The sequence below is a fragment of the Echinops telfairi genome, unplaced genomic scaffold (assembly GCF_000313985.2).
Source record: "Echinops telfairi isolate 266 unplaced genomic scaffold, ASM31398v2 ScPeMD7_7424;HRSCAF=8462, whole genome shotgun sequence".
NCBI lineage: Eukaryota > Metazoa > Chordata > Mammalia > Afrosoricida > Tenrecidae > Echinops > Echinops telfairi.
This window is the reverse complement of record NW_022111324.1, coordinates 89,439,220-89,466,590: the sequence shown is the minus strand read 5'-3', so window position 1 is coordinate 89,466,590 and position 27,371 is coordinate 89,439,220. Positions and strand designations below refer to the sequence as shown.

Genomic DNA, 27,371 nt, shown 5'->3' with positions numbered 1-27,371 from the left:
GTAGCACACTGGTTATGAGTTGAGCTATGATCAAAGAAGTCAGTAGTTCAAAACCACCAGTTGCTCTTCAAGAGAATGATTGGACTTTCTATTCTCATAAACATTTACAGTCTCAGAAACCCACAGGGGCAGTTCTACCCTGTCTCATAGGGTTGTTATGAGTTGGCATTGACTCAATGTTAGTGAGTTCTGGGCAGAGTTCCTGTGTCTCTAACCTGTGGGAGGAATAAGTCCCAGGACTCACAGTCCAGTACTCTATAGGAAGAATAGTAACTAGTAAGAATATGACTACCTGTGTCTCATTGCTTGGGTTTATTCTGCTCCACAATTTCACTCGATGTCTTTGGGAAAGGTAATTGAGGCTCAGTTTGCTAATCTAAAAAACTCCTACCACATAAAGTTGAACTAGTGCAAATGGTTAATGCACTGGGCTGGGAACAGAAACGTGACCAGTCTTAATCTACCCAGAGATACTAAGAAGAAACGCTTGACAATCTACTTTTTAAAAACTGGCCACAGAAGAGCCACAGTTCTACTCTGACATACGTGAGGTCATCGTGAGTCTGCCCTCGGTGCAGACTCTAAGACAGTTGTCAACTTCTCAAGTCAGCAAGAGACCCCTCTATAAGCTTGCCCTTGAAAGCTAATGCTCTAACTTAGTAAAATAGTGGTTGGTACAGGCCTTCAGCATCTCTGACTCTTCCTATGTGGAAAAATCATAAATCAGAGATTGTTTGCTGAGTATTAGATGACACATAGCTATTATATCAAGTTCTTTTTCATTTTATTTCCTCACAGGCTTAATCATGTCTTTTATCTACTTCCTGGCCTCCTGGTTACTTATCATTTCCTACATCCAGTATATGTGTACTAGCTTAATATCATCATCATCACGCTATTGTTTGTCCCAAATAAGTTGTTTTACTTTCTGTCCGGTTTTCCTCCTGGTGCTCTGTAAAGGAGTCTTGGTTATTCTGCTAGTAAAGCTACAGGGGCTTCAGAGCATTAGACAGTCCTTCACAAAAGCTAAAATCCAAACTCATTGCCATTGAGTGAATTTCGACTCATAGCAACCTTATGTAAGATTTATAAAACTATTACTCTTCCTAATGCCACAGCCCTTTAATACAGTTCCTCATGTTGTGGTGACCCCAACCATAAAATTATTTTCATTGCTACTTCATAACTATAAATTTTCTACTGTTATGAACCAGGCGACCCCTGTGACAGGGTCATTCGAGCTCCAAAGGGGTTTTGACCCACAGGTTGAGAACTGCTGCTTTAGGGGGTCAGACAGCTTTATCACTTGATGTGACTGATAACTTTAAATTTCAACTTTGCAATTGGCAGCCTGATGTCTATTCCACAGTGCCATCAGGACTCCTATATCAACAATTAAACCCTGCTGTCATCAAATTTCTAAAGTTGTAGATCTTTACAAGGGCAGATAGCCTCAACTTTCTCTGGAGAAACAGCTGATGGGTTTGAACCACCAGCCTTGTGGTTAGCAGCCCAACACTTAGATCTAACAATGGCATCAGGGCTCCTTTGTCATCGTTTTGGGATGATTATTTAGGGGAGGCTCACGGGAAGGGAGAACCACGTCTATGTGTCCAATTTTGTAGTTGTTGTAGGTGTTGTTGTCCTGCAAGGAGCTGGAGCCTCCCTGTCTCATGCAGAAATGTTTGAGTAGTGATCTTGCTTTTAATTAGTAAATGAAGAGGAGGCTTTAGAATGATCATGAGTTCATTCTGAATCTCATAACCAGACTGATTGCAGGGGGGAAAGTTCCGGCTATCACATGCTCATTTCATTTGGCGGAGGATGGATTCGATTGGGAAATGCCATGGAGTTGAAAAGAACTGGGGGTGGTCCCTTGAAATACCAGCATCTCAGCAGGCAGGAAGTTCCATTTATGCTTATTGTCACATAAAGCTAGACTCTGCAAATCATCATGGTCAACGTGTACTTTTGTTTGTGATCCTTGGCGATCAATAGAAAGCTTAAATCTTTATGGTAGTTGTTTTGTTATTTTTTAAATTAAACCCCAAACCTCTCTAGGATATATTTTCTGTTGATCTAGCCCAAACTTTCCTATCTAATTGTTTGTGATATAATGTCTTGGGTCAATTAGGGTCAAAGCAACTGAAGAGAGTTTGCTTGTTCAGAGAAATATGTGTAGCCCACAGAAATGCCCTTGCCTCTCACCGTGTTCTTGGAGGGCTCTACACCAAGCCTGGACTAGAAATTAGTTGCATCTTTTAGTAAAAGGATTACTTGTCTGACCCAGTACCTAAAGTTAGCGAAGCTTCTCAGCAAAGGAAATCCAAATGAACACATTTTCTATTCTAGGCACCGAGGAGCCCTGATTTAGGGCATACTCAAAGATGTCAATTACTTCACAGCGTTCAAATCTATTATTTCTTCATAGAACTGTTTCGGGATTGTGTGTGTGTGTGTGTGTGTGTGTGTGTGTGTGTGTGTGTGTCAAAAATCCCTTGGTCTAGTGACTGTTAAGACATCTTGTATGTCTGAGTCTTTTTTTTTTTAAGATATAAGTCAAAATAGGGATTCATTATTGGCAATATACTCACTCATGACTCTTTCCAAGGTTTGCTTCACTGGAATTAATTCAAATATTCTACATTTTGTCAATACATATATGTTTTTAGATAAAACTAAGAATAATTCAGAAATTTGGTCCATTGTTAAAAAACCAAAATTCTATGAACAAAATTAATCACTTATTAAAAGAGGTATATATATATATTTTTAAAAAGATGTATATTTACAAAAAGTTTAGGAGAAAACTGCAAAAAACGCAATGAGCAAATTCACATATTTTGCCTTTACTTTGTTTCATGGACCCACAGCTGGTCCTTTACTGAAGACAGATGCCATGCACATGGCAGGTTTAAAAAGTGACCTCACAGAAATCGCAGAGTGAATTCAGGAAATGACAAATGGGTTATCATGTCCATGGCTCCTACAAAGGCAGAAACACGGCCAATTCAAAAGAGACAAAATGCAAACAAAAATAAAAGCCCTTAAAGAACAATTACTTGATTAAGCTTAACAAATGGGGCAAGCAGTTATTAAGCACAACACTAAAAACAATTGATCTGATCCATATTTATCGTGCAAATAAGTTTGTTTTTTTTAAGAGCCATTCGATCAATTCAGACTCACAGCAACCTAAAGTACGGGAGAGTCGAACTGTGTTCCATAAGGTTTTCAGTGGTTGATAGTTCAAGTAGCTTGCGAGACATGTATTTGGAGGTGTATCTGGGTAGACTAAAATCTTTTGGTTAGCAGGTGAATCCATTAAGTGTTTTCAGCCCTTAGGAACTCCATGTCGTTGTAAAGTGCCCTCAAGTCAGTTTTGATCCAAAGGGACCTTATGTACAAAATGAAACACTTCCTGGTCCTTCACCATCCTCCCAATTTTTGTGTTGGAACCCATTGCTGCAGCTCCTACATCAATTCAGCTTGTCCAATGGTCTTCCTCCCCGTTGATGTCCTTCTACTGTACCAAGCATGATGTCCTGTTCCAGGGACTGGTCTCTCCAGATAACATGACCAAGGTACATGAGACAAAGTCCTGCCATCCTCCCTTCTAAGGAATATTCCATCTGTATTTTTCCCAAGACAGATTTGTTGGTTCTTTTAGCAGTCTGTGGCAGTTTTAATATTTTTCACCACCACCATAATTTAAATGCATTAATTCTACTTCAGCCTTTTTAGTCATATGCAAATCAGGTGGTTGAAAATAGCCTGACTTGGCTCAGATGCCCTTTAGTCTTCAAAGTGACACACCTGCTCTTCAACACTTTAAAGAAGTCTTACGCAGCAGGTTTGGCCAATGTCATGCGTCACTTGATTTCTTGACTGCTGCTTCCGTGAACATGGCTTGTGGATTGAGGCAGGATGAAATCTTTGACAACTTCAGTCTTTTCGCTGTTTCACATGATGTTGTCTATCGATCCAGTTGTGAGGATTTTGGTTTTCTGTGCATTGAGTTGCAATCCATATTGAAGGCTGCAGACCTTGTTCTTCAAGGCCTCTTCACTGTCAGCAAACTTGGATATCATTTGAATATCAAAGGTTGTTAACACGCTTTCCTCCAAAGCTGATGCCAAGTCTTTTTCACCTAGTGCAGCTTCTCTGACTATTGGCTCAGCATACAGATAGAATAAGTAAAGTATAAAGGATACAACCCTGCCCATATCTTTCCTGGCTGTAAACCAGGCAGTATTCCTTTGTTCTGTTTCTTGATCCATGAACAGGTTTTGCATGAACACAAAGAAATGTTCTGGAATTCCCATTCTTCTCAATGCTATCAATAGTTTGTTATCCACAGAGTTGAATGCCTGTACATAGGCAGTAAAATACAGTCAATAGGTTTATAGTTTCTCTGCATTCAGCCAAGATCCAGCTGGCATCAGCAGCGATAGTCCTTGTTCCAGGCCCTCTTCTGAATCCATCTTGAATTTTGGGCAGCTCCCTGTTGGTGTTGTGCTGAAACCATTGCTGAATTATTTTCAATAACATTTTACTTACATGTGATATTAATGATAAAGTTCTATAATGTGAGCATTCTGTGGGGTCAACTTTCTTTGGAATGGGTACACATAGAGAAGCTCTTCCAATCAGTGGACCAGGTTACTGCCTTCCCAGTGTCATGGGACAGATCAGTCAATGTGCCCAGTTACTCATCAGCTTGTTGAAGGATTTCTACTGGTATGATGTCACCTCCTAGGTCTTTGATTTTTGCTACTTCTCTGAGTGCAGCTTGGATGTATTCCTTCAGTACCATTGGTTCTGGATCACAGGCTACCTGTTGAGATGGATGAATGTTGGCGAGTCCTTTTGGGGATAATGACTGTCTATGTCATCTATCTTACTTTGATACTTTCTGCACCATTCAATATTTTGCCCATAGACTTTGTCAATATTGCTACTCAATGGTTAAAGTTGTTCTTCAGTTCTCTCTGCTTTATATGCGCTGAGCATGTACATCCTTTTTTGGTTTTCTAATAATGAAGTGAAAAAGCTGAACAGAAATTTTCAAAGGTGACCCTGGGAAGACAAAGTATTATCATGAAATGGATAAAAGCCTGGAGTTAGAAAACCCAAAAGAGACTCTATGCACATATGTAACCGATATAAACCAGTATTTAAACTACTTCAGAGCATCCAGTGTTGCAAAACACCATCTCTGTGGGAAAGTAATAGGTTTTACTTGGGGTGGGGTGGGGGCAGGGAATTCATGATACATTACACTTGGAACGTTGCGGTTTGACAGAATCAAATGTGTTTCTTTAAGAGAGGGTATTCCATGGACTTTAATATACCAGGGTGTGTCGAGCAGAAGCGGGAGGTGGCGGGCAGGTGAGTGGAAAGCTACCCGGAACTGGTGGAAACACTTCAAGGATGCTGTGAGAGACCAGGCCATCTCCTGCCCTTCGGTGGTCTTCCAGACCCAGATGCAGAAGACTGACCATTGCAGATAACATTGAACATTGTTGCTTAACCCTGAATCTGCAGACAGCAAAGTCCCAATGGAACATTCAGCTACTGCATCCCCTAAGACCAGGGCTATAAAACTCTCCACCTCTCACCTGGACAGCATGACTTCGAAGGCCCCCAGCTGGGGACCCGTGAACCTTACACGGGAGCTCTGAGATAAACCTTTGAAACTATTTTCTGCCTTTGCCTTCTTTCCTTCTTTCTGTCACCAAATCTACCTTACAATGTGCATGTGCATCTCCCAGCTAAAATTACAGGTGTGTCATGTTTTCTCAAGAAAGGGATCCACTTGGCTTATGGAGCATCTCTGTGGGACCAGTTTCCTCTGTGCAAGTGGGAGGACCTCTCTCACGGTACTTAGCCTGTTTTTCTGATGCATCAAGGGTCTACACTGGACCAGAGGGGCCACACGGCAGCCTGCAATACCCTCCCTCACCTGGAAAGAACAAGGCTCTCAAGGCAGGGTCTCGATCCAAGTTCATTTCCTGCCGAACTCCATGGATACTGACTCAGGAGGAAAATACACAAGGCCAGGACTTTATATGCACCACCCAATCCAGCCATTCCCCATCCAGCCCACCAAAGGAGAAAGGGAGAAAGAAAAGAAAAAAACCCAAACTATACGCACTGCCATCTGTTCAATTCTGATGCATGAAACTGCCCCATTGAGTGTCTAAGTTTGTAACTTTACCGAAGCAGACTGCCAGACAGTTCTCCTGTAGAGCAGCTAGAGGTTTTGTACTGCTGACCTTTAGGACAGCAGGGGATCAGTGTAACTACCGTCTCCCTCGTGTTCCTTTCTTTAGCCCACCCTGCAGGTGAATTGCTGAAAGACCTAAGGAATCTTGTCTGTAGGGCTATCCATTCTCACAACAGATTGTACCTTAAAATACATACCTTTTCAATGTTTCCTATTAAGTCTTTTCTGCTAGTGATGCGTCACAGGATCCATAAGATGAAAAGTTAATTCCATATTCTGAAATTAGCTCGCTGGTCATGTGCCTCAAAGCAGCCCTGATGGTACAGTGGGCTAAGCTTTGGGCTTCCAGCCAAGAGGAAGATGAGGCAATCTGCATCCATGCAGTCAGCCTCAGAAACTCTAGGGAGCAGTTCTACTCTGTTCTATTGGGTCACTGTGAGTCGGATCCACTTGAGAGCAGTGGGCTAGCATGTCCCTCTGGTTGCCCTGGGTGTGCAAAGAGCTAAGGCTTTAGCACAAACAGAAAGGTTGGAAACAACAACAACGGCCCAGTGGTGTCTAGGATATGGCAGAACTGGAGTCTGTAGCGGAAAGCCTTGAAAACCCGATGGCGCAGTTCTGTGCACACGGGGGCCTCATAAATTGGAGCAGACTAGAGGGTAACTGGTTTATTTGTCTGTTTAATCATGGGCTCACAGTGTGACAGGTCCAGTGGGGGGAAGACTAGCAGTAGGCTCCCCCTTTTTCAGGCTCTCAAACGAAAAATTATAACTGTAGCAGAAAGCAAGATGACCCAGAAAGGGAGGCATTCTTCTCAAGAATTAAATCTACCCTCCTTGAAATGGGGCTGAGATGGGGAGATTTTCAAATCCAGAGCAGGATGTATCCTTTAGTAATATGGCAGGGGGAAAAAGCTGTAACTGTCCGTTAAAAGAACGTTAGCAATAACCCTCCCCCTCAATATTTCAGTTTGCAAACCCCCAGTTCAGTCCTCAGATGTGACCCCTTTCCTGCGGGGAGATCTCAGTGCTCCAGCACTTTATGATGTATTTAGGCATATCAGACATATAGTAGGTCACGAGAGAGGCTACAGGAATGGAGATGAGCCCTCCTGTCCTGTCCTACAGGTCCTGGTATAGATGCCAGCTGTTAGACAGGAAGCTGCATCTCCTTTTCCTCAGTCTCCCTGGCTGTCTGGAGCTGTAGGATCATGACCTGCAGAGTTTCCTTCACCGTCTGCAGCTCCCTCCTGAGAGACTGTTGCTTGTGGTTAAGGAAGACCTTCTGAAACGGCTTCTGATGTAAGGCTGGCTAGTCACGGGGGCAGGTGGGCGCTGCCATGTAAATGCAGTTTCAACTTCAACCAAATTGTAAGAATTAAATATTAATACACATATTACATTTCTTTTTTAAAGAATGGTTGTCATTTCTACAAGGCCTTAGGTTATTGACTGTCTGAAGTAAGGTTTCAAAGAGAAAAAGGAACAATCTAATAGAAGATCAAGCAGGATGCAGCCCCAACTGGGGTAGATATCTTTTATATGAAAGAGAGCCAGAATTTGGCCCCACCATCACTACAGAGAGGCATACCGTATTGCATTCAGACGCATGAATTCAGGGCCCCACTCACCCGTATAGAAGACTTGAATTATGCAAATCACTCTGAACCTCAGTTTTCTAATGAAATGACTGATGCCTTTTGAAGTCTCTAGGCTCTACCCTGGTGTGACCTGGTGATTATTATACTTCTAGGCACTAGTATAATAGCCTCTAAGGTACTCAAGATTGATTGGGGCTTGCATTATCTATATTTGTTTACTTTCCCTTAGGCCACTAGGTATTTTTATCTCCTAGTCTGTGATTTCTCACATAGAAAAACAACAGCTCTTTGCAAATAGTAATCCAAAATAAATAAGACAACCGTTCTCTTAATAAACAGGTTCCCTTCTGGGGTTTAAAACTGGGGAAAGTTCACCCGCAGTGGTTTTTGTCTACACATAGTATGGTCCTGTTTCCCTTTAGTTATGTAATTACAGTCAGACTAACCTCATCCCAGAGAAACAAAAGGAAAGTGAAAATATATTGACACCACTCGCATGGGGTAGATCGTGTATGGAGAAAACGCCATAGCTTTGGGGAAGGTAGCTTGCAGAGCTGGTACTGTTTCTAGGCCATTTGAAATGTTATTTGAATATTATGTCGATGCAGCATCAAGAGAAAAAGACACCCCCAGGTTATGTCTGCAGAAAGCTTTTCTTTTCCAAACAAGAACTCCAGAGGTCCGGGGGGTTGCAAGTGAACCTCTCCCAGGCAAAAGTGCCGAAGGACAGGGATAAGCCCTTGGCAGCTTTTCCTCCTCCTGAAGCCTCATCAGACATCAGCCGTTATGTCATTTACATGCCTTTTATAGATGGTTCACTCCTCACACTTGAACTAGGAGAGGAATAAAGTGGGATTGCAGTAAAAGGGAAGAAATAATGTAGCACTAATCCCCCCCACCCTGCTTTTTAAAAGGCCTCATTTGCCTCCATTTATATAGAGCGCTTGTCTAACCATTAGTGAACACAAAATCTTAAGTTGTCCCATATACCAAATACCAGAAGGCAATTTACACTATATTGATAAAGAGTAAGCACAGAGCTTAAGCAGTTTATGAATCCTGACAGACTCCTGAGGTTTCCTTACCTTTGGCGTGCAACCTGAGACTACAAGCTGCTATTTGTAATATGCTAAATGATTGCAAAGGATTCAGAGAGAGAGAGTGGAAAAATGGGACAAAATGACATGTTTCTTTTAGGAAAAAACACCACCACCAACTTCATAAAATGTATAGCACTGGTAGAATACGCTAGAAAGGTCAGAGAGCACAAGGGAGAAGCCACTTGGCAGAAATGAACTGATAGAAACATAGCCCCAGAGATCCCCGGGAAAACAATTTCCGTTCCATATGCAAATGAGAAGACTCATATTTGAGGATGCCATTGACCTGCTGTAGGAAACTAGGTATATCATCACTGAAAGATGTATTCGTCTCACGTGTATAAAGAAGAGTCTAATGCCATCTTCACAAGGTTAGGGTTCCAAGCAATCTTTTGTTCTTGTGAAAATGTGATGCCATTTGTGAGGCACCAGGAGATACAAGTTGTGTTTCGCAGCAGAACAGATGAAACAAACGCTGTAGGCTCTTCCCAGGCAGCTCTAGACATGGGAGAGTCTGAGTACCTCATGTAGTTAGTGGTAGTTTAACTCGAATCGATAGAATTCAACTCAGACTGGTATTTTTAAAGTCCTTCTATCTAGTCAGTCCACCTGCATAATTCCTTACTAAATGTGAGTTCCAAAGCCTTTTACAGTGAAATGGAAGCATTCAAGGTAAAATGTGGAGTTTGGTCAGTGGGGGTGAGGGTGGGGAGGGGAGAGCAAATTTTAGAATTTTTATGGAAGAACTCTAATTTCGAAGGGGAAAAAAGGTAACAGATTATTACCTGAAAACATTGTGAGAACATACCCAAGGCCATGTACGTGTCTGCCTGGATGCTGCAGCGTCCGTTGGAAATCGTGGAGTCTTTGGAGCGGAGGGCAGCACAATGGCTCCAACGGCTTTGTTGAGCAAAGGGAAGTGGGACAGAGCATGTGGACACACATCAGAAAGTCACTGCGATCATTAAGGCATGAAAAGATGATGCCTTGAACAGGGTACGGGCAATGCAGGTGGTGAGAAGTTGTCAGTCTGGAATGATTGAAAGGCACAGCCAAGAACATTTGGTGAAAGATTGGATGTGAACGTGAAAAGAAGAAACGGGATAAACTCCTAGTTTGTTTGTTTCTTAATCTGAGTAAAGAGTGGGAAAAGATACCGGTCGGTTTTGCAATGCAGACAACTGAGAACGACTTGGCGTGGTGCAGGTAATTACCTGATACCGTTTTAGCCACAGTCTTCATAACCCCCACTGAAGGACTGGGTGTGACCATCCATAGAAGGTATGTGGAACACTAACATAGGAACTGACCAGTTCTGGCATCCCACCGAGTTTAAAATGAGCCATATCAGGAAAAAAAAAAAAGAGCAGGGTTCTCATCATCATCAATAAATAGAAGTGAGATGAAACCTTTGGATCCTAAGGTCCTTGCAGATTAAACCTCCTGGGTCCAAGCTGTGACCTCAAAGTGTGGTAGAGAAGTGGTGAAGAAGTAACAGAGGCTACACACCGAGAGCAGGGAACAGGGCAGTGGGATTTCCAGCCAACAGAGTAAGGGAGCTGAGTACCTCTGGGCAGGAGGCTCACTTGCAGAGTAGGGTGCCTCTAGGCATAAATTAGGGGAGCTAGGTTTGCTGACCAAAGGTACTAGAGCTGAGTCCCTTTGGGCTGAGGCTCGTGATGGAGAGGAGTATCCTTTAGGCACTTAGAGACAGAACTAAAAGAGCTGTGTACCATTGCTTGAACAAGGCAGAGATCAGCAGGCGGTGTGACTGAGTCTGAGGACCAGAGAGGGAGCCCACGCCAACGACATGGCTGAAAAGAGGCATTCTTCAATAAAGAGCTGCATTGGTTCCTTTTCTGATCCTGCCGCTTCTTTGATCCTGAATACTGTTAACTTCCCCAATAAACCCAATGTATTATCTGTAAATTCTGTGTGTGGCCTCCATTGAGATGGAATATAGAAAAGCAAAGAGTGAGATAGGAGGGGTGGTTGGTATTCGAATTGGTAAAGAAGGAAAGAGGATGATAACCTGTCTGACTTCTCCTTCATAGGAACTGGCCTTGGCTGATGAAATGTTGGATTTCTCTGCCCGCCCCCAACAGTCGTAAAGCAAAGTTTTGGGTGGAGAGTAGGGAGTAAAAAGGAGGATGTTTGTTTGGGGACATAATAAGTTGGGGAAGCTAATTAGTTCAGAGATGTTGACTCTCAAGTAAACATGAGCTATACATTTGAATTTACATTTGGTACAATTTGAAAAAGTTGAACCAAACAAATATTTTCTGTTACTTTCCTAAGGGATAGGATTTGTACGTGTGCCTGGATGTACTTAGAGGCCTTGCATGGCATCAAGCACCACCAAAACGAATCGATTGGCTGCCATGCATTTCAAGTCAGCAGGGAGGATAGAATTCCGTCAGGGTCTCCCAGACATGGTTGTAGACAGAACTGCAAATAGAATCGGTCTGCCCATCTCACCTATGATTCTGAGACAAGCAGAACTGCCCAAGCAGCTTTACTGGGCATTGTAGTGTTTTATCTTTCCTTTGAAAGCATATTATAGAAGTTGAAGAAGAATAAAAATGAGAAAAGTCCAGCATATGCATCTTCCTAATGAAGAAGGTTTTCAGGTAAAGCATTTTGAAATTACAGGAATTATTACACATGTTCAAAATATCTATCAAAACCTAACTGTTAATTATGACGCAATAGGACTCTAAAATTGTACTGGGGATTCAAATGACTGCTCCTGGAACTCTGGGGCTGACGAGCAGTGAAGTAAGCAACCTCCAGCCCTCTCTCCAGACACCAGGTCTGAGTCACCACGTCGCTGCTGGCTTCCAATTAATGGTACAGACTGTGCTCAGACACTTGCCCCAAGGTACTGACTAGTTTGTGTTATTTGGTCATGCTACATGTAATTTCGTGAACCCGTCAGGATGATGAAGAGACATAACCTGCTTGCACATCTAGTCATATTTTTCAACCCAATGTTTTCTAGCAAAAGCAGGAGGCTGCCAGCCAACTACCTGTATTTCCAATATTGAGTCGGGATGCCAAGAGAACCTGTTTGGAAACTCAACACTACTGCCATTATTAGCCTAGTCCAGACTAACAATGCCAACATATATAGTTTGTGCAAAGCTCAGAGCCTTACCTAAGAAGGATGAAAACATAATAGCGACCAGGGCTTGAATCTTCTAACGTGGACCTACATTAACTAGGTTCACTATGTATCATATGCACGGTAGGTTTTGGCAAAGTACTTGATGCATCAAACAAAATATTGCATTCTGTGCAATTCTTAGGTTTTATGAGAGGTGAGCTTCTTTCGACCAGCCTCAGCTTTTTATCTTAGATCAAACACAGAAACACAGACCAGTCATAGTTTGGCTGGAAAAGTTTGGCAGGCTCTTTGAATCTCTAAGCATATTCTCATACGAAGCAACATCTTTGGTTTATGTAAGGGTAACTCATAAATCTGTCTTTCCATCTCAGGCTATAGAATTCCACTCATATCTAGTGCCTCGATGTACAAGTACAAAAATATCTTGTGTGCTTTGATTTTTAATTAGTGATGGGAACAAAGCTGGGACTTCATCAAAAGCTCTGTGTGGAAATCCACATGGTGGAGTAGATGTGGAAGGCGGAGGATACTGGCTTTAGGACATCAACTCGTGCCTCCCAATACGGATTTGACAGTTCCCACTATGTCTCCACTTACCTCAGCAAAATTTTCACACACAAAGATCCAATGCAATACTTTTGATATAGCAAAAGATTTTTAAAGTAGTTGTATGTTCTGCAGAACAAAACCATTAAATTTATAGTTACATCTGCCTTTTAATGGACCAAGGACTAACCCTGGGCTTGTGATTAGAAGATTCTGCCATTCTTTAGAAATGACCTTGGATGGGCTAAATAGTCTCTAACGCTCAGCTGTCTCAATTGCCAAGTAGGGCTAAAATCCCTATCTATAGTATTAGTATAGAATTAAATCCCTATCTATAGCATTAATGTAGAAGTAAATCCCTATCTATAGCATTTGTGCTGGAATTAAATGATTTATCATGTGAACCATTGTGCTCCTGAAGATTGGCTTATTCAAGCATTTAGCACAAAATAATTGAATCAACATACCTGGAAAGCATTTCACAAATGAATGTGATGTGATTTCAGCTTGTGACACGGCTTGCAAGAAGGGTGAGAAAAATGGATTTAAAGGACACGATTTTCCACCCAAGAGAAGAGCTCTCATAAACCAAGTGCTATTATATATTAGAATTACACTACACATATACCTTATGAATATAGCTTCATTTAGGCTCAAAGAAAACCCTCGAAGTAGGTGCTATCATCCGGATGTTGCATATGAGGATTACAAAGCTTAAGGTGTTTCTATAACTCTTCTATAAGCCTGTAGCAATAGAATTGGCTGTGAGAAAACTTAAAGGGCCTCCTGTAAACACTTAGCTGTTCTCCCTGCCTCTTCAGCCCTTTTAAAGGGGGGTGTGTAAGTAGGGGCTTGAGTGGGGAGGGCAAATTCCTGCAATCAGGCCCACCTTCTAGAGCATTTCAAAATAAGAGGGCAACAAACACTCTGACTGCAGCTCTCAGGACTGTGACCTGACTCACCTAAAACCTAAGATACAATCCTTTGAGGGACAACCCCCTCTAAATGCTGTCGCCAGGGCATCCTTTATGTCTTGTGGCCCTCTGCACTGCCTAGCTCCTGTGTGCCCATCAACAGACAGTCACATGTCAATTTTCTGGAGGTCTTGACCTCTCAAATACACTCAGGTCAATGACCTCAATGGACTTGGTACAAAAATCCAAGCCTTCTTCAACCACATCTTTGAGCAACTTGCTACGAATGACTTAAGTACAAGTTTTGCAAGAGGCAGAACATTATGAAATGCCTGCCTTTCAAAACCTATCTTGACAGCACTTACAGCCGCGATGTCCAAGATATCCCAGTGGAGTCATGGTTGTCAGAACCCACTACCTCTTTTGTCCCCCAGAAACTTATCAATAAAATGGTTTTACCCTATTAAAAAAAAAAAAAACCCACTTGAGCAATGTGAAAAAAAATCACTAATTTGAAATTTCTTCCCATGTTTAAAAAGCAAGGTCAAGATTTTAAAAGTTTTACTAAGGAAGGAAACACATTGTCAAATCCATCATTAAATTGTGGCTCTGGATACTTGTTGATTAACATCAATCTCAGACCATGTAAGGATCTGTAAATACACACACATGTGATAAAGTCTGGTAAAAATGGCAATGCTAAAAAGTACAGCAACAATGAGAAGCAGAAACCAAAATAGCTACATTTTCCACAAATTCATCTCATAAAAGTTGTGCTACTAAATATAAAGGATAAATGAAGAAGAAAATGTTTTTAGCTAGAGAATTGTCAACTTGTAATTACCTAACTGGAAAGATAGACATGGGATGAGACAGAAATATCCCTTCATCCAATTGTGTATCCATCCATCTACCCTTAGAAGAAATAACCAGTGATGAATGAATTTATCCACAGATAAAAATGCAATACACAGTGCTTCATATGAATGCACAGTGCTAAGCCAATATGTTCTAATTCCATCTCTCTCATTAGTAGCTAGTATTCATAAAGGAATTTGCAAATACTGACAAAAGAAAATCCTATTGTTAGGAATGGTAAAGAGCTGTACTGAGTTCAACCTACATGTACCTGGGAATGGAAAATCACTGACCCCAAATCATGAGTTTTTGATACTCTGCTGCCTGCTGCAAAGCGGAATTAATATGAAGATGGATTTTGATTTCTTGATATTGAGCGAAGCTGACAAAGTTGAGTGAATCACAGTTTAGTTCTGACTCTTTCATTTATAATACCATAAACCCAGCTGTAAGTCTGTTGAGAAACTGCATTCACTTCCGTTTCATTATGTGCATGCCTAAATTTGAGGTTTCATCTTTAGGGGTCATGTTTAGCAATAAAAAATATTGAATTGCTTACTGAAAATTAGGGAGGAAGTAATAAATACTGAATAATCTTAGAGATCTGAGGTGTGCCTTGCTATGAAAAACAGCTGCATCTATCTGTTTCCAAGTGCAGAGGCATGGGGAAAATGTGTAATTTTTAAAGACATCTTTCATAAAATAACAACCTAGCAAGTACTTAATCTGCAAGATGAAAAGGATATGAATGAGATCTTCATTATGACAATGAATTGCTGTGTGAAGTTGATCTTCTAAGTTCAATAACTTCTTGCCTATAGCTTCACATTTTTCTCCAAATTCTTCAGAAAGGATGTAAGACTCCTGGGCAGAACAAAAGGGAAGACATCATTGTCAGTTTCAGACATTTTTCACGGGGGACCAGAGAGAAACTTTATCATTGCCACGCTAAGGGATGATTTCCTAGCACAACAATCCCACGTTGGGCCCCTTAGTCAGTATCTTGTGAGAGCCTCGGTTTTCCCTGAAAGCCACTCTTGAATAGACTAGAACCACATGTCAAACTGTGTCTACACGTCAGACGGTGCAAGATAGGACAAAATAATAATTTATAAATTATCAAGGACTCATGAGGGAGTAGGGAGCAGGTAGGGAGGGGTGGAAATGAGGACCTGATGCCAGGGGCTTAAGTGGAGAGCAAATGTTTTGAGAATGACGAGGGCAATGAATGTACAAATGTGCTTTACACAATTGATGTATGTATGGATTGTGATAAGAGTTGGATGAGCCCCTAATAAAATGATTAACAACAACAACAACAACAAAACTGTGTCTACAAAGCTGCAGAGGCTCTCTCTCATCTCTGGTCAATTCAATAAACCAATGTCAACATGTCAGCTCTCCATGTGAATTTCCCAAGGGAAGAATTACTCTTCCAGCTTGCATCTTTATGCAAGATAGCAATGTAATAGAAATTCTAACAAAAAGAGGAGGATTTCACTGAGCTTACCTGGGAATGGGAAGGGATACCTTTAGGAGCACAGGTATCTAATAGAACGTGGAGCGCTGCTTTCCACACTGACCCAAATCTCTGAAAAGGAGAGCGTCTAGGAGACTTCGAATGCCATGAGGTAGGTGTTACACATATACAGCCACCACCATGACCACCAGAGATGTTCTTTTTCTTTCTCGGAAATGTAAACCCCAGAGCTCCGAGCACCAGGTCTTTGGGTACACCGTTTGTTGGATGGGTTCATAAACAATTATGTCTTGGATATCTCTCCTTTATGTTTTCCAATTATAGCCCACCTCCCTGCCAGAAGCAGATCCTCTTTAAGTCGTTTTCCTGCTCAAAACGACACAGAGCAGAGTCCAAACTTTGACATTCTGTGACCTGGAAATAGTTCCATCGCCTCAACTCTCCCATACACAACCGAATCTCTGCCGTGTGAATGGATCATTGTCTTTCCTCAGACCCTTCGATCTGTGCATTCGCTCCCATCCTTCCTCCTAAAGCCATTTCGACCTTTATTGCCAGCTATCAAACTACCTAGTAATTATTCTGATCTATGTAAAGTCCCCTCAAGGAAATGTAACCTCTATATGGACAAGAATCATGGGTTAGTCATTCATTTCAGATCACCAAGTATAATGTTAGCATATACAAGGCCACATATTAGTAAAGGAACAGAATGAACATTATCAAGAAAATAGGGAATCTTGAAACAGAGGGGAAGGAAAAGAGAAGAAAAATTAACTAAGCTTAATCACATATACAATTTTCCAACTAATTATGAAAGACAATGTACACAATAAAGAATTAACCATCCAGGAAAGAAGATATATATTCATGTTACGCTGAAGGTTTACAAAGAAAGCCACAATTAACCCAAAATAACAATAAAATACCCAGGGGTGGTAAGACTTACTCTTAAAAAGTATTTAGAGATGCTGAACTTTATATCTGAGTCCACAAAAAACAAGACAATCTAAATATGTAATTTAACATTCTCTATATCAAGTGTGGCATTGTTAGTGACCAGTAAGGTGATTTCAATTCATGATAATAACTCATATCCCATATGGTCAACAATATTATAATATCTTAAAGTATACTATTGTGAGTATTGGAGAGGTCTACTTGGCTGAAAGTAACTGTGCATGTGAGAGAAAATCTAGTGACAACAGCATACAATTTCAGAGACATATGGCCACAAACAAGAAGATGTGGAGAAACAGGAAGATTTTTTCATAATGGATTACTATAGCAGTGCTGTTGAGGAGTTAGAAAATCCATTAAAAAACACACGTACTTTTATACTTTATTGCTCCTAGAAGCAATAGCATTATCATGAAAGGACGCAGAATGACAGGGAAAGTGATAAAGAAGCAGAGATAAAGGGCAATGAATACGATATTGGTCATGCAAGAAATAAATGAAGCACTAAGAACAAGAACTTCCAGAGAAAATGAGTGCGTGGTGAGACCACAAGCCACACAGAAAGGAGAACAACTTAACATAGTTACAACTGAAAGCACACTTAGAGAAAACCAGAATCAGAACATGGAATCAAATAATTTAAGACGCTCAAATGAAATCAACTCACTTGATCCTCATATTAAGCCTAAACCAAATATGAGATCAATGCTGAATTAGATAAAGTTAAAACATAACTTTACAAATCCAAACGTAGGAGGAACCTTCAAAAAGTTCATGGGAAACTGCAATTAAGAGACAATAGATATTTTCCATGAACGTTTTTAAGCCTCTTCATATCATCTCTGTTTCTTCTTGAGAATAATCTAAGATCATGTAGCAAAAATTTTACATCGAAAATGGTGGACTAGGCACACAGGCAACCCAGCTGTTCTACAACAAAGACCAGACCAAACCAAACTCGCTGCTCCTGAGTTGATTGCAGTTTCGAGCAACCCTCTAGGACAGGCTATAACGGCCCTTGTGGGTTTGCAAGACTGTAGAAAAGCCACCTCTTTCTTCTGAGGAGCTGCTGATAGATTTGAACTGCTAACTTTGAGGTTAGCAGTCCCACACGTAACCCGTTCTGCCACCAGTGCTCCTGAAACCAAGGTAAGATGTCCAAAGTGAAACAGATCCAAGTGTAATCCTGGAACCCTGAGCTTCAGAGGAAAGAAAAGAGAAGTGGATTGAATATTGACTATGAGAGGAAGCTAAACAGAAATGGCAAGCAAAAAGTAAAATGGAAAGGTGAATTGTCACCTGGCCGGACACAGTGGAGCCATTTGATTGGGGCATTGACTTGATAGCCAGCTCTCTACTTGAAGGACTACAAGAGTATCCACATCAGGAGGTGCTGAACAGAAAGGTCCAACCTTTCCCTTATTCTCTACACCCTCTCCATGACCAGAAGCCCCAAGCCAGTGCCTTCCCAGAAGTGTGGTCATTGACACACCTTCAAAAGTGTATGGAATCTGATACTTTGAGAAACAATAGCCTCGCAATTTGTATTTTTAAATTAAATTTTCTATGATTATAGCAGTACTTACCCTCATATTACACATGAAATCCTATAGTAACCAACTATGTAAACAGAAATACAAGCTAATTGTGTGTTTAAGAGCGAATGGGACCATGCAGACAAATACATGGATTTGAGAGAGTTATTTCTACATATGTAATTACCAATATGGCAAAAACATCTATTGATATATAATAGGTAGGCAAAAGGTTATGGAAACTTCTTACCCATAATAGAATACCTTAAAGGAATAAGTTGTTGAGCCTGGGGCTCAGGACGATAGTCTTGGAGGAAAACAAGGTCAATTAGCATAACATAGTTCTCGTAAAAGATGTTCTAACATATCAGCTTGTGTGATCACGAGGTGGCTAATGGATCACTGAAGACAAATGGGTGCATAAGCAAATGTGGCAAAGAAAGCTGATGGTGCCCGGCTATCAAAAAGTATAGCATCTGGGGTCTTAAAGGCTTGAAGGTAATCAAGCGACCATCAAGCTCAGAAGCAACAAAGCCCACATGGAAGAAGCACACCAGCCTATGCAACCACGAGGTGTCGAAGGGATCAGGTGTAAGGCATCATCAGAACAAAAAATCTTACCATAGTGAATGATGGGGGGAGTGCAGAGTGGAGACCCAAAGCCCATTAGTAGGCCACTGGAGATCCCCTTGCAGAGGGGTCTCGGGGAGGAGATGAGCCCGTCAGGGTGCGATGTAACAATGATGAGAAATACAACTTTCCTCTAGTTCCTAAATGTTTCCTCCCCGTTCCCACTACCATGACTCAAATTCGATCTTGCAAGTCTGACTAGACCAGAGGAGGTACACTGGTACAGATAGGAACTGAAAATACAGGGAATCCAGGACGGATGAGCCCTATAGGACCAGTGGTGTTAGTGGCGAAACGGAGGGTGGAGGGAGAGTGGTTAGGAAGGAGGGAACCGATTACAGGGGACTATATGTGACCTCCTCCCTGGGGGACAGACAACAGAAAAGTGGGTGAGGGGAGACGTCGGACAGGGCAAGATATGACAAAATAACAATTTATAAACTATCAAGGGCTCATGAGGAAGGGGGGAGCGGGGAGGGAGGGGAAAAATGAGGACCTAATGTCGGGGGTTTAAGTGGAGAGAAAATGTTTTGAGAATGAAGTACAAATGCGCTTTACACAATTGATGTGTGTATGGATTGAGATAAGAGTTGTATGAGCCCCTAATAAAATGTTTAGAGAAAAAAAAAAGATGTTCTAAATCCTACTTTGCTGAGAAGCAAATGGGGTCTTAGAAACGTATAAATGACCAGCCAAGAGGAAAGCTGGTTGTCTCTCTCTCTCTCTCTCGAGCAGAGCAGCGTGAAGAAGACTGAAGACACATGGAAAGTTTGAGTCCTGTGGACTGAGGGATCACACAACCTAAATTTCCACAACTCTGAGATAAGAATAACTAGACGGTGCCCCAGCTCCCACTGCAGAAGGCTCTGCAAAGGAAGGTGGTGGAGAGAGTGGGAGAAAAATGTAGACCCAAAATCAAAATCATAAAAGAGACTAGGCTTCTTGGTCAGATAGGGATCACTGGAACCGCAAGACATTGGCTCTGAGTCACCTTTCTGGTCAGGAAATGAACTCAGCTCATGACTCAATTTTCAAAAACCAACAGAGAGGTCTACAAGCTGAACAACACAAGAGGATACACACAGAATTAAATTGTGCTTTTCAGTATATGTACTGCAGGGCTGAGGAGCCTATGGAGAGAGCAAGTAGAATAAGGATTCCTGGGAAGAACTGTGTGTGTGGTGGGGGGGGAGGGGGCGGGGGCAGGTAAAAGGGAGCTGATGCCCAGGAGTTCAAGAAGGAAGAGCATGTGACACAAATTGTGGTAGCAACTGTACAATACTGCTTGATGTGCTTGAACTTTGAAATACTATGATATCTGTATGAGCTCCCAATAAAATTGTTTGGGAAAAGAAGAGTAGCATTTACCAAAGGACACCCATCAGAAGACAGGGAGTGTCAGGAGAAAAGGGAATGGACACAGAGACACAGGGAAGAAGTGGTAGTGAGATGTTATGTTGTAGCGATTGTCATCAAGGATATGAAATAAAATAGGCATAAATTGTTGAATAGACAGCGTATTTGCTCTGTGAACTCCCCAGTTCATAATCCAAATCGGAATGAGAAAGCAGAGAATATTTTAAATGAATATTTCAAAATAAAAAATGAGAAAGACACAAAGCAGGATAAGTAAACAAATGCAGACAGTTCAAGGTTGTATATCTAATACAAGAAGATAACACTTTCTCCCAAGAATATTTGGGCTGTTTCTCCAAGAATATTGACCAGGCTCCTGCACAAGCCACTCTTTTTCTGACAGGTTCTCACTCAACTGAGAATTCTGGGTATCTAAGTAAAACCCCGGTGACTATTATTTGAGGGATTTGTGGTTTTATTATAAGGCTCTCATTTGGAATCTTGGAAATAGAATTAGTTTGATTCTAAACTGAGAAGTGATTGTTGGTAAAAGATGAAATGTTCATATTTCTATCTATCTGGTGAAAATGTTTGCTCTATCCAAGAGAATCTTATAGGTCCATAGAGAGTATCCTGCCTGTTTATTCTTGTTTGTTTGTTTATTTTTAACACCAGAGACTACCCATTTCTGGGAGGCCACAGCAATCTGCTCATCTAGAACTCTGCTACTTGGCCCTCCAAGTTGGAACCATTATTTCTCCCGTTGAATTTGGGTGGCTTTTAAAACTCCTTCAAGGTTGGATATATAAAGACACACACACCACTCAAAGGGGTTGAATAACAGAAATGTGGGAGAAGGGAGACAATGGACAGTGTAAGATATGAAATAACAATATATAATTGATCAAGGATTCATGAAGGTGGGAGGATGGGGGATGGAGGGGGAAAAAAGAGGGCTCAAGTAGAAGATGTTTTGGAAATGATGATGGCAACATATGTACAACTATGCTTGATACCATTGATGCATGGAATGGTATACGAGCTGTAAGAGCCCCTGATAAAATGATCTAAAAACAAAAACCAAACCATCAGTGAGGATATAAAGAATTGCACCTCGTGACCTCCACAGTGCCAAAGCATCTGCCGATTTTCTCAGATTCCCTGCTCTTAGAGCACAGCCTCCATACTGGGAAGCTGTCCAATATACACTGTCCGACTATGGGTAGATATGCCGGTGGACAGACACAGCTAAGGCCCCAGCCAACAGCCAGTATCTGCTGCCATACATGTAAGTGCGCCTTCACATGATCCCTCAGCTGCAGGTCACAGAGCTGATGCCCCAGATACTGTGGAGCAGAGAGCCACCCCCACTGTGCCCTGTCTGAATTCCTGACCCTGTCTGTGAAGAATGCTTGTTTAAAATGATCTGTTAGGAGGTAGTAAATTCTTGTACTGCCACAGTAGCTGGAACAGCCGATTGCACAGAGTAGAACAGGGACAGGATCCTGCATGGATAGATAGGATTGTTACAAATGCAAGCATGAAGGACACCTTCAATGATTCCTAGTTGAAGAATCATTTTGAACATTGGCTAGATCTTTCGAGCTCCCTAAAGTACTTCTGCCTAATCTCAGGGCAGGGGAAGACGTAGCCACGCTTGTTGTTAGGAGCCTTTGAGTCAGCTCCTACCCGTGGTGTCCCGATGTACAACAGAAGGAAACTCTGCTCAGTCGTGCAGCATGCAGCATCCTCTCATTCCTGAGACCGAGGCCATTGATGCAGCCACTGTGTCAACCCAGCTTGTGGACAGTCTTCCTCTTTGTCACTGCCCCTCTGCTGTACCAAGCATAAGGTCCTTTTCCAGGGACTGGTCTCTCCTGACAACATGCCCAAAGCACATGAGATGAAGCCTCCCCATCCTTGCTTCTAAGGAGCGTTCCAGCTACACCTCTTCAAAGACAGATTTGCTTGTTCTTTTCGCAACCCAGCACCATCATTGAAATTCATCAGTGCCTCTTTGTTCTTTCTTATTCAATGCCCAACTTTCACGTGCATAGAAGGCAATTGGAAATACCATGATTTAGGTCAGGCACACTTTAGTCCTCAAAGTTACATCCTTGCTGTTCAACAGTTTAAGGAGGTCTTTTGCAGCAGATTGGTCCAGTGCAATGCGTCGTTTTATGTTGTGATTGCTGCTTCCATTATGGATTCAAGCGAGGTGAAATTCTTGATACCTCCAATCATTCCTGAGGATTTTGTTGTTAAATTGTAATCCATAGTAATTGTAGTGTTTGATCTTCATCAACAGTGCTTCAAATCCTCCTCATTTTAAGCAAGTAAGGATGTGCCATCTGTGTATGGAAGGTTGTTAATAAGCCTTCCTCCAATCCTGATGGAGCATCATTCTTTCTCTATATAGTGACTTACCCCTGATGGGGGCTTCAAAAGGGTGACAAAAAATTATCCCCAGCAAGTGCCACCTTTTTAAATCTCCCTCCCTGGGAATTCTTCACATTGTGCTCCCAGGTCCTCGAAGGAGCAGGTCTGTGAAGAGGGCACACTTCCTCCAGTGGTCGTGACAGTAGCAGTGACAAACCTGGGAAACAGGGGCACTAGAGACTGTTCAGGTCATGCGTGGCTTGTCAGGTTATTTGAGAGGAATGGAGAAAAGCAGGTAAGTTATGCGAACAGCAGTGTGAGTTCCTTATTCCTTAATAAGAACAGAAGTGTCTCGTTCTCTTGTCTTATTCATCATCCCGAGGGATTCCAAATGTGTAGTTTCTGAGCCACATCCAGTAGCTCGTCACACACTAGGCTCCTCTCAATATGAAATGTGCATCTTGGGCTACCATTCTTATTAAATTAAATGTGTACGTGAGCAGAGCATGGATGAAGCCCCACACAACTGATACTCAACAACTGAAGTACACCCAGGACAATGTCACTGTTATGTCTAGCATGACATGGAACTGTGTAGGATTCACAATTCTGAAGAGACAATAGAAAGGATCTGACATTTCAAAGATTCTTAGAAAACTCTCCAGTAATTTGTCCTGCCCAGTATTCATTTTTTGTAATTTAGATTTTTTTCTTTCTATATGTTCATCCTATTATTTATCCAGAGGCATAACTATTTTTCCACTGGTTCAGAATGAGAAGAAATGATATCAGGTAAATGTCCTTATTGCTGCCCTGCCCCTTTGGGAAGGGCACATCTTCCCCTTCTCTGCCTGATCAGCTCCTCCTCTCTAATTAACATTCTGCAGATTCCCTTATTTCTAGGAATGCCTCTGGATCCTGAAATCTCCCATCTCACTTCACCTCTGGGTTTGGGGTGTTTACATAGTCTTAACAAGTTGTGTTTCCCTAAAAACATGGCATTATCCACTGTGGATATAACTGACTACTTATTTATCTCTCTCCCACACTCGATAATGAGGAATGATGTCTTGACATTCCTGTAATGCCAGTGATTTACACCCTGCCTAGCTCATAAAAGGTTCTCAGTGTTCCAGAAAGAAAGGAACAGAGACAGTTCTATTTTACCACGACTTGATGAAACTAATCTGTTTCAGCTAAGCCCTAAGACTAAACATTTGATTTTTGAATCATCGTCCCTTTTCTTCAATGCAGCTTTCTTAGCACACCTGCTCTGATGCAATGGTGTTCATGGAGGCCTGCTTATCTACACCGAACTTCCCTGAAAAGGATTTTCTTTTCTTTTTGTCTCAGAAAAAGTCCTGAACTCTTCCACACTGACCCTCAACATGGGTATGATTCAGTAACACAGATCAGCCTGACAATATTTCAAATGTAATTTGCTTAACTCCCCTCAAGATCAAAATCTGTAGACTTGAAAGTTCAGGCAGAAATTTTCAGCTGTGTTGAATTAGAGCTGAAGTCAAATTCCTGTCTTACTCACCAAACTCAGGGAGCATGATTTGAAACAGAAAATAAGATTGCCTTCATTGGGCCAGATTTTCCCATTGAAATGACATTCTGAAAACGTTTATCTATGAAATTTTAGATCCAGATAGAGAATGCATTCATTTCCTAGCCTGAGCATATTTCTAACTGTGCATATATATAAGCTCCATGGTCAGACTTTTAAAAAATTAACTACCTTATTTACATTTCTCATAAAGTGTTCTGTGAAATTTGGCCCATTGTCAGTTTTTCATTTATATTTCATTATATGATGCTGGGAGTTAGTCCACTGGTACTTCAAATGCCAACAGGGTCACCCATTGTGTTTTAACAGTCCTGCCAGGCTAAGATAGACTAAGAAGAAAGGTCTGCCGATCCACTTCTAAAAATTAGCCAATGAAAACCTTATGGATCACAATAGTATCTTGCCCAACATGTGTGTCTTGATATTAGGAGAGATCAATCACAGGAGGAGGACATTGGGTTTGATTGAGTCGAGGACCAGCAAGGCTGTGGAAGAACCTCAATGTGATGGATTGGTACAGGAGCCATCCACTGACATTGAACATGCTGTCAATTTTGAGGATGACCCAGGACAGGGCACCATTTTTTCAAGCTGTATGTGAGGTTTTTATAAGTCAGAGCAAACTTGACAGCAGCTAACCTGAAATGTGGGCAATAGCAATAAGTTGATATTCTAAAACAAATGTGTTTAAACGGTCTCTGCCATCAGTGTTGGCTACAGACAAGTTCTCTTGGTAATACACTTCTCTTACTCTGCTGAGGGTAGCTTTAAAAGAAAAGGTGAAATCAAAACAGTGAAATTCCAGGGTGTTTAATGAGCCAGTCAAGTTCAAGGCAGAAAGGTTAGTTCTTAGTTTTGGTAACTTTTCAGGATTTCTACAAGTTAGACTTGATAGATTTTTCTCAAAGGATAAAGGATGACCAAGGGAGCTAATATTATGAAGAAGTGTTAAGAAAAGTAAAACAGGCATTGATTTAAAAAAAAGGCCAGAAAAAATTAATAGACAACCCCTCCCACCACCACCACAACCATAACAATGTACGTGCTCACTTTTTGAGGATACCAAGGGCTGTTCTATAAAATTTCCTTTGAAACCTAATTAAATCCACCCACACAGACTTATTACCCCTTCAGATGTCTTACACCATCTCCAAAGTGTATAGACCTAGATGGAGGAAAAACAGTTTCACATTTTGTACTTTGTTTTATAAAAGCCTCTATGATTTTACAGCAATACCTTTGGACTGTCATATAATAATAAATGTTTTGATAAGAACAAGTGTCTTATAGTAATATTTCATAAAGCTTTATTGAGAGTGAGGAGGAAATTATATTTATTATTTTTGTAAAATGCATATTTGGAAAGGAAAACTGTTAAAGTTAAATGGAAGGTTAGGTGGGTTCTGTTGTAGCAGTGAATTTTAGATACAAATGGTCTATAGACCTAACACAGTACACAGTTTCAAAAATATTCCTTGGCAGATATCTGTCATAAATTGAGTATACATGCTATACCTTGGATTAAGTCATTGGACTAGGAATCTAGAAAGATGGTGGAGTACTACACAATGTTAAAGAACAATGATGCACCTGTGAAACATCCATAACATGGATGCAATTGAAGAAATAAGTGAAATTAATCAAGCACGAAAAGACAAATAATTGTATAAGACTACTGTTATTAATGAGAAGTTCTCCCACACACAAAGAAACAGACTTTGATGGTCAACAGAGGTGAGAGAGTGTGTTAGTCTGGTAAACTAGAGAAACAATTTCATGGACACTGATATGTGTTTAAGAAAGAGGTTTATATATAAGAGTGGTTGAAAACATCCCAGCCCAGTCCTGGTCAAGTCCATAAGTCCGATTGTGATATGTAGGTCAATTTTGCCAACCTGGCCAATAATGTGGGGCTAATAAGGTCAGATTTTGATTGGAGGGCAAAGAGATAAATGGCTTGGAAAGCCCCGCCTCTCACTCTCTCACTCTCCAGTGATTGGTGATTGGAAGCCTTAGCTAGTTCTCTGCCTCAACTTGTGAGCTACACTACCTGTGGGACACCCAACCCATGAATCGGTGTCACTAGAGCTTGAGGTTCCTTCAGGACTTGCTTCACCACACTGCTGGTGTATATATTACTTGAGCTTGGGACTGTCAGATCCTGTCATCTGGCTGACTGTTGGTGACCCGCCTTGCTGTTTGCTGCCTGTGGCCAGACTGACTGCATTGCTCTACAGAAGACTCAGCTGTCTTCTTCCTTGACCTTGGTTCCAGCAACCCTCGTAAGTTGAAGGACTTCCAGTGTATTAACTGTTCCATGGAAGTGAGTTGAACTGAGCCCTCTGTATTGCTGCATGGACTAATTAGCTGTTATATTCCTTCATGCTGTGTATATATATATATATATATATATATATATATATATATATATAATTAGCTGTTATATTCCTTCATGATATATATATATATATAAAGATAGGTGTCCTGGCTTTGTGTCTCTAAAGAACCCTGTCTAACACACTGATATTATCCCATTTGTCTGATATCAATCTATAAAGTCCTCTTCAGACTCATGAAACACATGCAATGACGCCAAATGCAGGAAAATCACAAGCCAGTGGGTACAAAGTCTTATGGATCCAGTGGCAATAGAAGCATCTCAGTTCTGGCAGAGGTCTCCACCAGTTCCCAGGGCACAGGGTCTTTCAGCATAGTGGCATGTGTCTTGTCAGTAGAGCATCCCTCAGGGAGTGAGCCAAAGAGAAAATGTCTCCTGCCTCCAAGAAGGAAATACAGGAATTCCAAGAATTTCAGGGGAAGTCCATGTGCACACAGAGGCCTCATTGGCTATACAATGATTTATAGGCTAGACTGCACCCCTTCACTCATAATCCTCGCAAAGTGACAACAGATTATATAACTACCACAGAGGAGAAGGGAAGAAATGGAAAATCATAGGCTAGAGGGTAGACAGGGGTTAACTTGGGTGAAGGGAAAGATAATATCCAACAAGATGAAGATGACCAAAAAAGTATGGGAATTGTTGATATAAAAGTTGAATATAAAAATGGTGATCTGATCTGT

General features: G+C 41.3%; 1 protein-coding gene across 1 annotated transcript in view; it reads right to left on the bottom strand.

The window, feature by feature from the left end:
* Nucleotides 1–6,901: 6,901 nt before the first annotated feature.
* The window catches only part of DISC1 (DISC1 scaffold protein), a 420,830-nt gene continuing 400,360 nt past the window's right edge, over nucleotides 6,902–27,371 (bottom strand). Inside the window, 3 exon segments of the mRNA XM_004712208.4 lie at nucleotides 6,902–7,396; nucleotides 7,399–7,488; nucleotides 15,121–15,238. Coding sequence (XP_004712265.3) covers nucleotides 7,317–7,396; nucleotides 7,399–7,488; nucleotides 15,121–15,238 — 288 coding nt within the window. The 3' untranslated portion in view covers nucleotides 6,902–7,316.